Source organism: Mustela erminea, chromosome 18 (assembly GCF_009829155.1).
Source record: "Mustela erminea isolate mMusErm1 chromosome 18, mMusErm1.Pri, whole genome shotgun sequence".
Classification (NCBI taxonomy): Eukaryota; Metazoa; Chordata; class Mammalia; order Carnivora; family Mustelidae; genus Mustela; species Mustela erminea.
In genome coordinates, this window is record NC_045631.1 from 58,356,498 (window position 1) to 58,370,735 (window position 14,238).

The 14,238-nt window shown below is 63.9% G+C and overlaps 1 protein-coding gene across 1 annotated transcript; it reads right to left on the bottom strand.

Moving 5' to 3' along the window:
* Nucleotides 1-2,175: 2,175 nt before the first annotated feature.
* On the bottom strand, nt 2,176-9,490 carry LOC116578040 (probable low-specificity L-threonine aldolase 1). The gene is given in 9 exon segments (XM_032321905.1): nt 2,176-2,483; nt 2,594-2,698; nt 2,817-2,966; nt 2,969-3,008; nt 3,234-3,371; nt 4,029-4,214; nt 4,638-4,726; nt 5,408-5,493; nt 6,960-9,490. Coding segments are annotated over 9 exon segments (1,392 nt in total). The 5' UTR covers nt 7,418-9,490; the 3' UTR covers nt 2,176-2,343.
* Nucleotides 9,491-14,238: the final 4,748 nt, after the last annotated feature.

Sequence of the window (14,238 nt, forward strand, 5' to 3'; positions counted from 1 at the left end):
AAAGGAACGTTAACGGGGTCGGGGTGGGGGTGCTGCAGGTTCCCGGTGCTCAGCAGGTCCCCTTGCCTCTCGAGGACATGGCCTGCCCTCGCCCTCCCCCATCAGCCCTGGTGTGCCCCACTGTCCTCCTTCCTGGGGCCCCGGGGCAGGTGCAGGAGCTGCCCGCTGTGCTGGGGGGGAGGGAGTGTGGAGTTAGGCGCCGAGCCCAGTGTCACCTGCGCATCTGCGTGTCCCGTCCTCCAGTCGCACTTCACGTTAGCGACCCTTCACCCGTTGTACAGAAGGGGGCTCCGAGGTCCAGACTACCCCGGAGCACGTGGCAGGGCCAGATGCCCCTCCAGGCTGGCGGGCCTCCCAGGCCTCTGTTCAGTCCCCTGGCTGGAAGGCAGGTGTTGGCGGGGAGGATCCTGGGCTGGGTGCGGGGGAGCCGGGAGTCCCCTGGGATTTGCAAGGGCAGCTGAGTGGGCTGGACACACGCTGCCCCCTCCCTGTTCTCAGGCCTCTGTCCTTGTCCTGGGGCGGCTGCTGCTTTTGCTGGACCCCATCCTCCCATCTGCAGCCCCCCCGGGGGGCGGGGGAATGTCTGTGACTGCGGGGGGGGGGGGGCCGGGGGAGGGGGGCAGGTACGAAAGTCCTAGTAGGGGTGGGGGTGGGGCTTCTTAGCCGAGAGGCAGAGGCCAGGGCTGCAAAACAGAGGTGGGTGGGGGTCAGCTCGCAGACCAGGGTGCAGGCCCACTGTGACTGGACACCTGGGTCACCGTGAGGCTCGCTCCTCCTGTAGGCAGAGAAGTTGAGGTGGCAGAGGAGACGGGGCCCCAGGGGGGCTGTGGAGCACCCGAAGCCCCACACAGCCCCTTCTGGGGTTCAGGAGTCTGGAATGTGTGCGGGGGGCTAGAGGGCAGCCCTTCTGGCCTCGGTCCCCTCCCCCAGCCTCCCTTTATTGCTCCAAAGGTTACAGGAAGCTCCTTGGGGCCCTGGGGGCTGGTACCACTTGGGGGTCCCCCTGAGGGCTTCCCTTCGCACCTAGGTTTTAGCGTTTACCATTCCGTGTCGCAACATTGTGCCATTTTGTCCTTAAATAAATCAGTTTATGCTCTGTGCAGATTGTTTTTCTGTCTTAACGTTTTTTCAGAATTGATCAAACAGAACTATAAACTGTGCGGGCAGTAACACTCTTACCAGCTGTGTGTGTGTGTGTGTGTGTGTGTGTGTGTGTGTCCCCGTCCAGCCAGAGACGTCTTCTGCAGACACAACAGGCCCCTTCTCTGAGGGTTGGCACAGGTGGAAGAGGACCCCGTGCCCTGACCCCGCACCTCCGTGTTGGACGGGACGGCTTGGCGGGCAGGTCCTCTCCGCTGTGAGGCTCTAACCGCACTTGTGCGGTTCGCTGGGGAGCATGGAGCACAAGGGTTTGGTGGGGGGCCTCCTTGTCTGCCTCTGGATCTACACGACCCCAGGAACTGCTAAAAACGAGATTCAACCTCAAATCATCTACAATAAAGACATACTCTTTTGTAAGCAAAAAAAAAAAATTTTTTTTAAAGGAACAAGTCTATAGGTGACAAGACAAATCCCAGCCCCCGACATGGGGCAGCTAGGGCTCCCGGGCATCCTGCCCTGCTGTCTCTTTCTAATCTCCGGTCACCCTTCCCCGCGTGTCCCCAAGCAGGAGCTCGGGACAGTTTCCTCTTCTGGGCGCTGTGAGCAGAGCCCCTGCCCTGGCTGCTTCCTGGGCTCCGGCAAGGGGCTCGGCTGGGCCCCCACCGGTCCGCCGCCGTGGTGCCCAGTCCCAGATGCGGGAGGCACCGCGGGCTTGCCGAAGGAGCGCGGGTGGAAGGCTTCCCCCCGAGTGTGGGGAGTCAAGGGGTCCGAGCAGGCGGGTCACAGGGTCACGGGGGTGTCGTTTCACTGCCTCTCGGGCCACCTGCTCTCTCAGGACACCTGCACTCCCCACCTGGGTCCCAGCTGGGGCACAGGGTCCGGTCACCCCGTGTTCAGGGCCCCAGCTGCCTCAGCACAAACCCCCACTTCTTCAGCGCCAGCTCGGTGTCCTGTGCGGAGACGTCGCGGTGCCACACGGCGCGCACCAACCGCTCGGCCCAGGGGAACAGCAGCACGCACACCGCGCGGCCGGTCTGAGCCACCTCGTCCGCGCTCACGGCCTGCAGACGCCGGCAGAGCTCCTCGGGCCGCAGCCCGTCCGCCTTCACCGTCCCCATGTTCGTCTCCACGGCGGCGAGGTCCACGGAGCAGATGGGGGACACCAGCTCCTGGAGCCCTGGGACCGGGGCCTCTGGTGAGTGGAGCCTGACCCCAGGACCTCAGCCCTGAGGTCCGGCCCTGTCATCCCAGCAAGGGCACAGGGCCGCCCAGCCGCCTCAGAGAAAACAGGGACCCTTGGAGCCGCACAGACTTGGCTCTGCTACTTTCCAGCTGTGTGACCTGGGGCAAATCAGTTAACCTCTGGGCCTCAGGATCCTCATCTGTAAAGTGGGGACATCATGGGATTGTTTCGAGGACTCAAGTGATAAAGATTAAGACCTGGGTTGGAGGCTTCCCTCGCCAGATCCTGCAGGAAATAGAAATTCCTGACCTCCCTTGAGGGCTTCTTGGTCCAGACCCTCCACCGCTGCGGCCTGGTAAAGCATTCTTCTGTCCCGGGCCCACGCCTCATGGCTCAGTGGCTGCCCTACGCGTTCTAGAGTCAGAAGGAAGTACACCTGCTGAGGATTTGGGCCCTGCTGCAGGGGACCCCCAGACACTCTTCTGGGAGCAAAAGGAAGTGAGGGTGGGGGTAGGGGCTGTGGTCCATGTACCTTTGGCGAATCTCTGGGCGTTCTGGCGGTCCCTCTGCAGCACCTCCTCGAAGTCCGCCAGTCCTACTAGGGCGGCAGCAGCCAGCACCCCGGCCTGGCGCATCCCTCCGCCCAGCGCTTTCCGGAGGCGCCAGGCTTCTTCAATGAAGTCCTTGGGCCCCCAACCAAGGCCCCGACCGGTGCACCCAGGCCCTGGGAGGAAGCAAGGAGAGAGTCCGGCCTGCCAGCGCCCCAGGTGTGCGTCTCTGTCCTTGTGGCCAGGGGAGGGGCGTGGGAAGGGGACGGGGCCCTATCTGGGGAGGGGCTAAGGGGGCCCAGGGCCAACTGCTGCCAGCTTCGGAGCTTGGAACCCAGCTGACTCCTATTGCGGACACCCCCGCTGTCCTGTGTTTGGGAGGCAGCCCGAGGCTTCCCCACCTTGGAGAAACAGAGAGACACGGAGTCACAGTGCTCCACGATGCGGGCGGGGGGCACATGCAGAGCCACCGCGGTGTTCATCAGCCGGGCCCCATCCAGGCGGACGCGGACCCTGTGGCTCCGGGCCAGGAGCTGCACCTGGGGGCAAAGAGCAGGCAACGGTCAGAGGGGCTGAGCTTGGGGTCCGAGTGGAGGGAGGACCAGTCTCCGGGAGCCTGGAGGAGTCCAGACGGATCAGGGCTGGGCCAGTGTCCAGCATGGCCCCCTCGGACCGGAGCAGGCGCTCAGTTGCCTGAGCCTGGGCGCCGTCCTCTGTGAAAGGGGGTTGATAATAAGCGGTGGGTTCGCCGTGGCCAAATGCAGAGGCCGTAAGAGCCATACATGCGGCACCCTGTTTGAGCCGTCCCATGCCTCCGCGGAGATGCCCACTCCCGTGGACAGGGAGAGGGTCTGGAGGGTCATTAGCGGCAAGTTCTCACACCTGGGAGCGGCGTGGCTCAGCCCTCATACCATGTACGAGCAGGTGCTTGTGGGACTCGCTCCCTGGGGAGAAGGGGGACTAACCTGGGGGCCTAGTGCCCTCCGTAGCTGCGGGCGAGGGGCACATGTGTCCCTCCCACAGCAGTCCCAGATGCCCTGGGCACCCATGGCCTGTGTGAGGAGACACCCTCCCAGGAGGGGGCTCCGGGCACAGGTGGGGGGAGGCTGGCTGGTTGGGGGGGCTCCGGGCACAGGTGGGGAGGCTGGCTGGCTGGGGGCGGGTGGGGGGCGGGCGAATGGTGGGGTCGGGCCCACCTGGCGCAGGTAGTCTCCGGGGAGGACGCGGCCCCCGGAGCTGCTGTGGGTGTTCTCCAGGCAAATGAGCTCACAGACCGGGTGGTAGGGGCTCCCCAGGCCCCTTGTGACCATCCTCTCCAGCTCAGCCAGGTCCAGGGTGCCGCGGGGCAGGTCTGGGAGGGGGTGGGAGTGCACCCCCGCGATCTGCAGGTATTGGGGAAAGAGGGAGGGAAGATCAGGTCCAGGGGCGCAGCGTCGCCTCCCACCTCTGTCCCCGCGGCTCCTCCCCAGCTCGGGGCCATCGAGCCTGCCGCTCTGCTGCGGACGTGGGCTCAGACACCCCAGCAAGAAGGGGAGGAACCAAGGGCTGGGTTCTCCCGAGCCCGAGCGCCGCGTGCTCCGGGTGCCCACAAGGGGGCAGCAGAGCGCCGAGAACGGCCCGTATCCGATCGGGCGGGGGCGGGGGGGCTGGACCGCGGCTGCCCCCACGTGGTCAGTCTGGGAATGGCTCCCTTTCCAGCCACCCCGGCCATCTCTTCCCTCCGCAGGTCCCAACGTGGTCCCTAGGAAACTGGTTCCCGCCAGAAATGCTGAGCTGGCCCCAGGTGAGGGGCGCCGGGTCCTTACCTGAGCCACCCCGCCCTGCTCGAAGACGTGGAGGTGGCACTCCTGCCCGAGGAGGAGCTGGGAACCCCTGCGCTGGCAGTGACACATCACTGATAGATAGGGGAGGGCAGCGTTGGCTGGGAGTCCCGTGGGGCCCACCTGCTCCCGCCCAGCTCCTGGCTGAGCCCGGAGGCTAGCTCCCAAGTGCCTATGCCAATTAGGAAACGGCACCCCTTCAAGACACCTTACTGCCATGGGCCAGAGGACCGTCCCAGGAACTACGAAAGTCCAGGATAACTGTCCAGTGAGGTGTTGTGCCCTGTGCCCTGCAGCCCACCCACAGAGCACGTCCTGCCCAGGAAGCTGGTCACCCTGCTGCTCCTGGGGGTCAAGCAGCTCAGGGCACGGGCATCAGTTCGGCCCAGCAGCAAACAGAGGCCCATGCCCACTAGGAAGCCAGAGAGCTTAATAAAGGGGCGATTTACAAAGGTGTAGCAGCGTGGAGGGAAGCCACAAGGGACAGAGCAAGACCCCCAGGTCATAAGGGTTGAGAGGGAGGCGTGGTCACCAGAACCTGGAGAGGGCTCCCAGGAGACCACGTGGGGAGGGAGCTGGGGGAGGGGCACGGACACGTGGAGCCCTCTCCTCTCCTCTCCCTCATCTGCTAGGGACTCTCCGCTGAGCCCAGCAGAAATCCACTGATGTAGTCTGAGCTTTGCCCCTCGCACCAAAGGGAGAAATGCAGAGGGAGGACCCGGAGGGCAAACGGGAGCCACCCCCACCACGCTCACCAGAGATGAGGTTGGCCGTGGTGTTGGTGGGCACAAACAAGGTCTGGTCCACCCCCAGCAGCTTGGCGGCCTTTTCCTGCAGCTCAGAGGAGGGAAGGGGCGGGAGGCAGAGGGAGAGTCCGTCAGCAAGGGCACTCTTTGTGCATTCCTCATAACCGTGAGCTCGCGTCCTGCTGAGCTGAGTGGCCAAGCCAGACAGAAGCCCTGGTCTGTGGGCTGCAGACTGTGGTCTTGGTGACCACATATCTAGGTGGAGAGGCCTCTCAGTCAACACCCTGCACCCAGCCTCCCCCTGGGCCCTGGTCTCCCCCACATTGAAACTCTGTGGTTTGAACCCCCCTGTCCCATCCAGACCTCACACCTGTCTCACTTCCTTTCCCATCAGCCCCTTGCAGGTGGGGCACTGCGGTTTCTCTGCTGACTTCCTCTCCCAGAACAGAAGGACAGGAGCTCTCAGAAGGGGAGACTCGGTGGGGGGGGCAGTGGGGGGGACTTCAGGCTCCTGCTTTAAAGGCTGCTCTGGCTCCCCTCTGCCTGTGGTGTCAACTCTGAAGTCTTTAGCATGACATTCAGGCCCCGTGGGATTTGCCCTCTGTCTTTACCTCCAGTTACTGGTGGCTCCCAGTACCCCACACTCCAGCACAGTCCCTATCTGTACCCTCAATACCCAATGAGCCAGCTCCCTTCCCTGCCTGGGGGCGCCACTCGCTCTTTAAGAGGCTACTCTGCGAAGTCCCCCTTCCCTGTGAGTTCCACGCCTCTCCTCCCCACCGGTTCCCAAGGCACTCTCTGTGGACAGATGTCAGCCCCGACACTTCCCCCACCCCATGGTGTCTGTGTGTCTGGCTGCCTTCTAAGCAGTGGGCTCAGCATTTTCGAAGTTCCAGGCAGTAGGTGTCTGCAGAACGCATGATCACCGATCACCACCTGACCCTACACACAGCCCCTTGGGGCTCAAACAGCAACCCGTGGCTTGCCCCTGGCAGGGCAGAGGGTAAACACCCTCGCATAGCAGTGGTCCATTACGATGGCCACCCTCAACACTGTGTGTGAAAATGCTCCCTGGGTTATCGGAGTCCAAATCCTCTTTTCTAGACCGGTTTCCGGTGTGTCTTCATGTGGAAAGGCGGTGGGTGCAGGACCGTAGCTACAGGTTTTGAGAGAGAAGACCTGGGTTCGAAGACTGCCTTGCCATTCGCTGGGTAGGAGACCTTGGGTGCCACACTCGCCCCAGAGCCGCGCTCTGCAGGAGGAGACCACACCCATCCTACGCGGAGCTCCACACCTTCCTGCGCACACCGGTCCCCCGGGAGGCCCGTGAGCCTGCAGACTCTGGCTCGGCGGGTGTGAGTGTGGGGCCCGAGAATCTGCATTTCCAGTAGACTGTGGGGTGATGGGCCGGACCGAGCAGCAAGGCCGCAGGGCATGACGCCCAGCCTGCGCCGCCCCTGCGCGCCCCGGGCCCCGGGCCCCTTCTCCCGCCAGCACCACGGACAGCGCTCTGGGGTCGCCGCGACGCCCCCGGGCCGCGGCCCACACACCGGGCTCACCGCGGACGGTGGGGTCCTCGCCGCAGTCGTCGTCCCCCACGACCGCCTCGGCCATGGCGCGCCTCATGGCCGGCCCGGGTCTGGTCACCGTGTCGCTGCGCAGGTCCACCACGTGCGCCGGGACCTCCGTCCCGCTCCCAGACCCCCGCGTGCAGAGGGCCCCGGGTCGCCCGGCAGCGGCCCGGGCCAGTCCGCGGAGCATGGCGGGGGCAGCTCCCGACCTCCACCCGGACCCTTCCCAGCGAGGGCGACCGGGAGCGAAGGGGTTGGCGCGGCGGGGCTTCACGGTCTTCGACCGCAGCGGCTGACCTGGGCCCGCGGGTGTGCCCGGGGCGTGCTGGGAGTTGTAGTTCGGTCTTCGTCCAGGCGGCGCCGTGCGGGCTCGGGCAGGCGGGCCCCGAGGCATGCTGGGAGTTGTAGTTCGCGCTTCCCGGCGGAGGGCTCCGCGCGGGGGGCGCATGTGGCAGAGCGAGGGCACTGCTTACCCAAGAAGAAACCGAGGCCGACGAGCGTCCCAGAGCGCACGCCCGCGTGACTCCTGCCGTGTGCCAGGCGCTGTCTCGGACACCCTACAAACGTTAGTGCAGTTACGCCTCCCGGCAGGTCTAGCAGGCAGATCGCAGTAGCATCCCCGTTTCACAGATGGGAAAACCGAGCCGCGCAGAAGCTAACGCCTGCGGCCGCTTGGCAAGGAAGCGGCCGGGCCGGCTGGCTCCACTGTGACATCGCCCCTGGAAAGAGCGTCCCGCCACCGACTTTGTTTCAGTACAGATTTGTTGAGTACCTACTAGGTGCCGGGCAGAGGGGTGCCGAGGTGGCGCAATAGGTCTGGGCGTCGGACTTCATGGGGTACGAGGGAGGCGGCGTGAGAGGGGTGCAAGAGAGCCCCCTCGTGCATACCCCTGCCCTTGAGAGGGGGCTGCCTCCCGCCGAGGTGCACAGCCGGGTTGAGGAGTGAAGGGCACGGACTGACTCAAGTCCTCCCTCGCCGGGCTTTGGACGAGGCTTTTCTCCGCTCCGTGCCTCCGTCTCCTTGTTTTGAGGATTCCATGGCTCACTGTCCTCAGTGCTGACCCCGGTCCCTGGCTGTGCGTGAGCCTCCGTATGAGCGTTCTGCTGCTGCTGCGAGGACCATCCTTACTGGTCCCAGCCCAGAGCCCTGGGGCTTGGTGTTGCTGCCACGGGGAGGACGGTGACCAGCCCAGACTGGACCTTCTGCCGGGGGACCTTCCCTCACACAGGGAGGACAAGCCTCCCTCTGGGCGCCCAGCCTCACTCGGCTGCTCCCCTCCCTGCAGTAAGGCCACAGATGTCGCTGCCCCCCCCCCCCCAATGGGAGGATGTTGGTCCCAGAGGGGCCCAAGTTCCCCAGAAGAGGTGCCCACAGCTCTGGCCAGGGCGGCCCTCATCGAAAAGGGCACTCCCGTCTTCATCAGAGGTCTGCCATGTGCCTGCTCCCAGTTGGGTCTACGGATAAAGGCAGACAAGAGCAGACTATTGTCGGAGCCTAGGTCCCCTGGGTGGGGACAGGACACTGCCCAAGACAGGAGCACTGGGAAGGGGGTGGATGTCAGCCCCGGGAGACACTGCCAGGGGCCTGGTTGCGGCATCAGTGTATGCTTCCTGAAAGAAGCAGGAATTGGGCTGAGCTGTGAAGACAGAGCAGGTCACTAATCAGACGAAGGAGGAACATAAGGCAAAAACTCCAGGTAGGAGGGAGGTGGGGCACTGGAGGTCTCCGGAGAAGGCCAGCCGGGCGGAGGAGAGAGCAGGGCTGGAGACGGAGCTCGCAGGGTTCGGGCATCTTCGCTGGAGCTCTCCACCTCTCCCCCCATGCCTAGCGAGGGCCTCTTGAAAGGGCACAAATCACAAGATCCCTGTAGGATCTGCGGCCCCAAGGCCCCCATCTAAAGCAAAGGCTCATTGTGCCTTCCCCCACCCCAGTGCCCCTCTGTCCCTGACCCGCAATCTGTACTGAATTCCGGGCCCTTGGAAAACAAGCCCCTTATCTCGGAGTCTGGCTCCAGCCCTTCTGCTGGGAAGAGGGGGTGGGGAGCAGAGGCCTCTGTGGACAGGAAGGGAGGGGTTGGGGCAGCCGTGATGGCCCTCCGAAGAGCAAGGAGTAAGGGGGCCGACGGCCGATCGGATCCCCAGGCATGTCCCAGTCCTGGCCTTCTGTTTGCAGGCGCTTCCCAGTTTGCCAAGCCTACTCACCCACAGCCTCCCTGTCCATCCTCATAGCATGGGGGAGGGGGACTGGGCAGGGGGCTTAGGGCCAGCCCACCGTCCAGAAGGCCACCAAAGTAACAAAGGGGGTCATCAATCCAGCCTTTCTCCTCCCGTAACAGCGGTCTCCCCAGAGAGCTGGCCTCCTCCTGAGGGAAGCTGGGGCCGCCCAGAGGTTCCTTCTACCCACCAGCCGCTGCCACCTCCTCCCCAGTCCTAGGGCCCCTGCCTCACCCTCGTGAAGGAGGGAAGAGGTGGAGGGAGCAGGTAGGGTGGGGCCTCCCCGGAGCAAGAAGACGTGTTTCTGTTTTCTTTTGTTCTTTTTAAGATTTTTAGTTATTTATTTGAGAGCGAGAGAGTGAGAGAGAACACCGGCAGGGGGTGGGGAGGGCAGAGGGAGAGGGAGAAGCAGGCTCCCCGCCGAGCAGGGAGCCTGACGCGGGGCTCGATCCCAGGACCCCAGATCATGACCCGAGCTGAAGGCAGACGCGTCACCGGCTCAGCCCCCAGTTTTTGAGGCCTTGTTGGGGGGTGAAGCGGAGACCCTCTGCCCACAGCTTGGTCTGGGGGGGTTGCGTCGACTCTTGTGTGTCTGTGTGTATCAGTGTGCACACATGTACCTATGCACGCGTGTCCGTGAGCACACATGTGTAAGCACTGCTGTAGTACGTGCAGTGCAACCCCCGTGTGTGTATACACACGTGTGCATAGTGCAGGGGGAGTCTGTACGTGTGTGTAAGCGTGGGGTGGATGTGGGGTGCCCGTGTGTGCGTGTGTATGCATGTGTATACGTCTGTGTGCTTGTGCGTGAGTGTGTCCCTGGCTGCGTCTGATCTCTGAGGAGGAGATCTTGTTGATGAGCTGGGAACAGCTCACAGCTCCAAGGCCAGGGTTGAGAAGCCAGAAGGCCCTAGAGCAGCCCCCTCCCCACGACCCCAGGTTACTGAGCGGAGCCCAGCAGTCGTCTCTAAGGAGAGCCCAGCCCCTAAGCAGTGGCCCTTGCTGGAGGTTGAAGGTGGTGGGATTGTCTCCTGGCCCCGCGCAGACCAGCCCTACCCCGCCACAGCCCTGGGCTAGGCCACCTCCGGGTCAGCCCCACCCCCTCCCTCCCCAGCGGGCTCTTTGTCACAGTCCCCTCCCTCTCACCACATGGCAACACTTGGGTTCCCCGAACGCCCTGGCCTCTGTCTCACCCCTGGGCCTTTGCACCTGTGTTCCTTCTGCCCGGAAACCCCCCCAACCATCCTCACACGTCCTTGCTTGTCACCTTCTTGGTCTTTGGGTCTCTGCTGAGCGGTTCTTTCCCCCAGGAAGCCCCCCTAAGCCCTGCCCCAGCAGGGGAGGGAGGTGGCCCGCCTTCTGGGGTGTCCATGTCATCTCCTCTCCTTGCCCCCCGGGGTTACGGGCCAGGGCCAGGATGCTCTTAGCTTTTGGAGTGTCCTGTCTGCCCGGCCTGGAGCTGGCCCACGGTCACTCCGGCTGAGCAACCGACGAAGGGAGACACATGGGTCAACTTCCTCCAACCCCGGTCCCCGGGGCCGCGTGGACACCGCCAGCGCAGACACTGTCGTGGGGGTCCAGGAGCCGTGTCAGCAGCTCTGACCATGGAGGGCCCTGAGGTCCTGTGCCAGAGGGGGCCAGGCAGGGGTGAGGAACAGACCCTGCTCCTGCCTTGGTCTCTCCACGAAGGACACTCCCTGGGGGTCCCTAAGAGAGCCCCTCCCCTGGCCTTCTTGAGACACCTACTTGCCACTCTCTGGCACGGTGGGAGGACCCCGGGCAGGCTTGCAGGTTTAGCAAGACGTGAGTTCTGGGGTGGCTGCTTTCACGGCACCCCCAGGCTCGCTGGCACCCCTCCAGGTGCAGGCTCTGGGGTGTGGGCACACACTCACACACGCACGAGCCGAGTTGAGCGTGCGTATTCCTGTAACCCTGGGCTGCTGGCAGGAAGTGAGTGGCGGGGAGGCTGCTGCTGGGAACCAGGGGCTGGCCCCACTGAGATAAAGGGAGGCAGCAGATTGGAACTGGAGATAGCGGCCTTGGGTCCTGGTAAACAGGTTGGGGGAAATGTCCTTCCCATCCGAGCCTCTTGGCCCTGAGCCTGCAGGATCCATAGGGCCCTGGCCTGCGTCCAGGCCCAGCTGCCTGGGAGTCAAGGGAGAACTGTGTGCACCATAATCTCCGCAGACTGGGGGAGGGGGCGGCGCAGGAGAGCGAGCTGGGCCCCACGTCAAGGCCACCTGTGCTGTTAGAGAGGGAAGGCGACAGGAGGAGGACTGCTCCAAGCCCCCGCAGAGGGAGAGGTCCGTAGCACGACAGAGGGGCCACCTTCAAAGCCGTCTAGGGAAATGGAAATGGCAGGAGACCTGGAGAGAATGGGGGCAGTGGGGGGGGAGGGGGCCGCGCCCCACCGCCCAGTAGGAAGTCCCTGCAGCAGCCCGCAGTGGGCTGGACATTTTGGCTGCTGGGAGACCCTGCACCGTCCAAGCCGAGGGAAACCCACACAACCTTCTCCGGCACCCCACCAGGGCTGGGGCTGGGGGCTCTGCCCGGCCAATGCGAAGCGCCCCGCACCGTGGGCCCTCAGATCCGCTGGTGCTTTCAGAAACACGAGGAGATGCTCCCAGCAGAATGCAGAAAAGTACGTGACGCGTGTTTGCCCCGTTTCACAAATAAATACGTGCAGAGAATGAACTTGTACGGCGTTGCTCCTCAGATCGAGAAATTGAACGTGGCCAGGGTTCTGGAAGTTTCCTCGTCATTCACAAACGCTCTCTCTGCCAGCAGCAACTGCTGGGACCATGTGACCACTGACTTTTGGGACCATCACCTGCTCTTCTCCGAGGATGGGTCCCTCAGTAACATCCTAAGGGGGGCGTGTGGCCCTGTGGGGAGCTGGGCTTCGGGCTTCCGCGTGGCTGGCGCTCTGCACCGGGCGCCCGGACCTCGGTGTATCTCTCTGTCCCGCCTGCTCCGGGGGCCAGGTGCTTTTCAGGTTTGCTTTGCCAGCAGCGCCGCTGTGAGCGTCGGCATTCGCGGGTCCCGCGTCTGCAGGCGAGCCCCCCGCCGGTCCGCGGCTCTCCCGAGCCCCTCTCCCCAAGTGGCTGCAGTGGTTTCCATCCCCACATGCTCGTCACCGGCCTATCCTGCCGTCCCTGGGCAGGACCGCACTTCATGACTTCAGCCGTGCGGTGCCCGCGCGCTAGTACATTTTTACTTTTATCTGCTCGTTCTGATGAGCGACGGAGTTGAACACCTTTTCTGACGTTTTAGCCCACTGCTGTCCTCCGTGCGAGCCGAAGCCTCTTCCTGGCGACCCGCCCATCATCTCTGTGTGCTGGGTACCAACGACCCAGCCGCGGCTCGTCGGCCGAAAAACGTTTCTCTCTTCTGTGGCCTGTCTTCGCGCTTGTGTGAAGTACGTGATGGATTACAAATTCCTCCTCTTATGTACTTAAATTTTTCGCCCACTCCCTTTATAATGAGTGTCTTGCTTAAGAACTCTCCAAGGGCACGGCGATACTCTCCCAATTGTTCTAGAATTTGGAATTTCTGCCTTTCCCCTTGTGTTTACATTCGTGGACCAATTATTTCCCGCCACCACTCGGAGGGCAGGAACCGCGCAGCTCCAAGACAAGTCAAGTCACCCCTGACGCGGAGGTCGCCTTCCCTGCACTATGCGGTCCTCCCTTTGCTGTGCGGGTGGTTGGCCGTGTACCCGGTGCCCATCGTGCCCTGGGCCAGGCTGGAGGGGTTGGCTGCCCTGGTGTTGATCATCGTGGGAATCAGAGGAGTGGGGGGTGGCGGGCGGGGCTGGGAAGGTCTTGGTCAGGCGCGCCAGGGATGCTGGAAAGCCGCCACCGTGCTTTCCAGAATGAAAAGTGGCCTTCGGTGGGCCTTTTGGCCCCATGAACCTCAGAGAGGTGAACACCACCCCTGGCACTTCTCTCTGGCAAGCTGGAGGCCCTGCCTCCACCCCGCACAGCCCTCCATCCCTAAGGCCCAGAGTGGGGGTGGGAGGTCTCTCATGCCCCCCCTCCGCCCCAGACTGTGCAAGGCTTGAGACTGGAGGTGCCGAGTCAGGATCCGACCCCTTCCACAGAGGCCCCCACAGCGTGGGCTCCAGGGGGGCAGGCCCATGGGGCGCTCCAGGTCCTAAGGGAACAGAAGAGCCCAGTGTGAAGGCCTGGCAGCTGGAATCCTAGGAAATCCTCTGGGACAGTAGCCCCAGGGCTCCCTCTGCTCTGCTGGGAAGCCGCCAGCCTTCCAGGAATCAGCTCAGGCGTGGGGGCAGGGAGGCCTGGAGGGGGGAGCCAAGCAAGCCCAGGGCTGGGTCCCCCATTACAAGGGCCCCCTGGGGATGCATGGCCACAGAGCAGGAGGCCTGGGGATGGGGCCCAAACGACCCTCTGAAGAGCTTTGGAGATTCCTAACATCTCAGGACCTGCCATGGGACCCTCTGGACACACCCCAGCCCTGCTTTCTAGATGCTGCCTGCAGCTCTGGGTTGCAAGCCGAGCACACCTGGCACCTGCTCCTCCCACCCCCACCCCTCCCCGGGGCCCTGGGGCCCTGGAGCTGCACTGCGCAGCTGGGCTCCGACAGCTAGAGGCCAATGTTCGGGGTCTGGTTATTTACTGCCCAGCTTCCTCCTCCTTCCAGTAATCTGTCCTCTGACTCCAGGCTGCTTCTGATCAGGCAGCAGACCTCTGATCTCTGAATCTGCCTCGCTTACCGGCATCGGCCTCTGGCTTCCTGTTACGCGGCCCGGGCCGAGGCTCGAGGTCAGCTTTGTGCAGGCTGGGCCCTCGCCTATGCCCAGGGCCCTCTGTCCTGGCCCCTGGGCCCAGCGGGAGGAGGACGGAGGGCTCAGATGCCGGACGTGGGCACGGTGGTCCGTCTAGAGTCCGTCCAGTTCCACAGACGCTGATCCTGTGCTACATGAAAGGGCTCAAGGGCGAGGGGCCACCGTCACCTGAGGCTGAGCGCCCGGGGCTGGGGGGCTTGCACGGGGGCGGGGGGCCAGAGCTCCCAGCATCACCCCCCAGCTTGGCA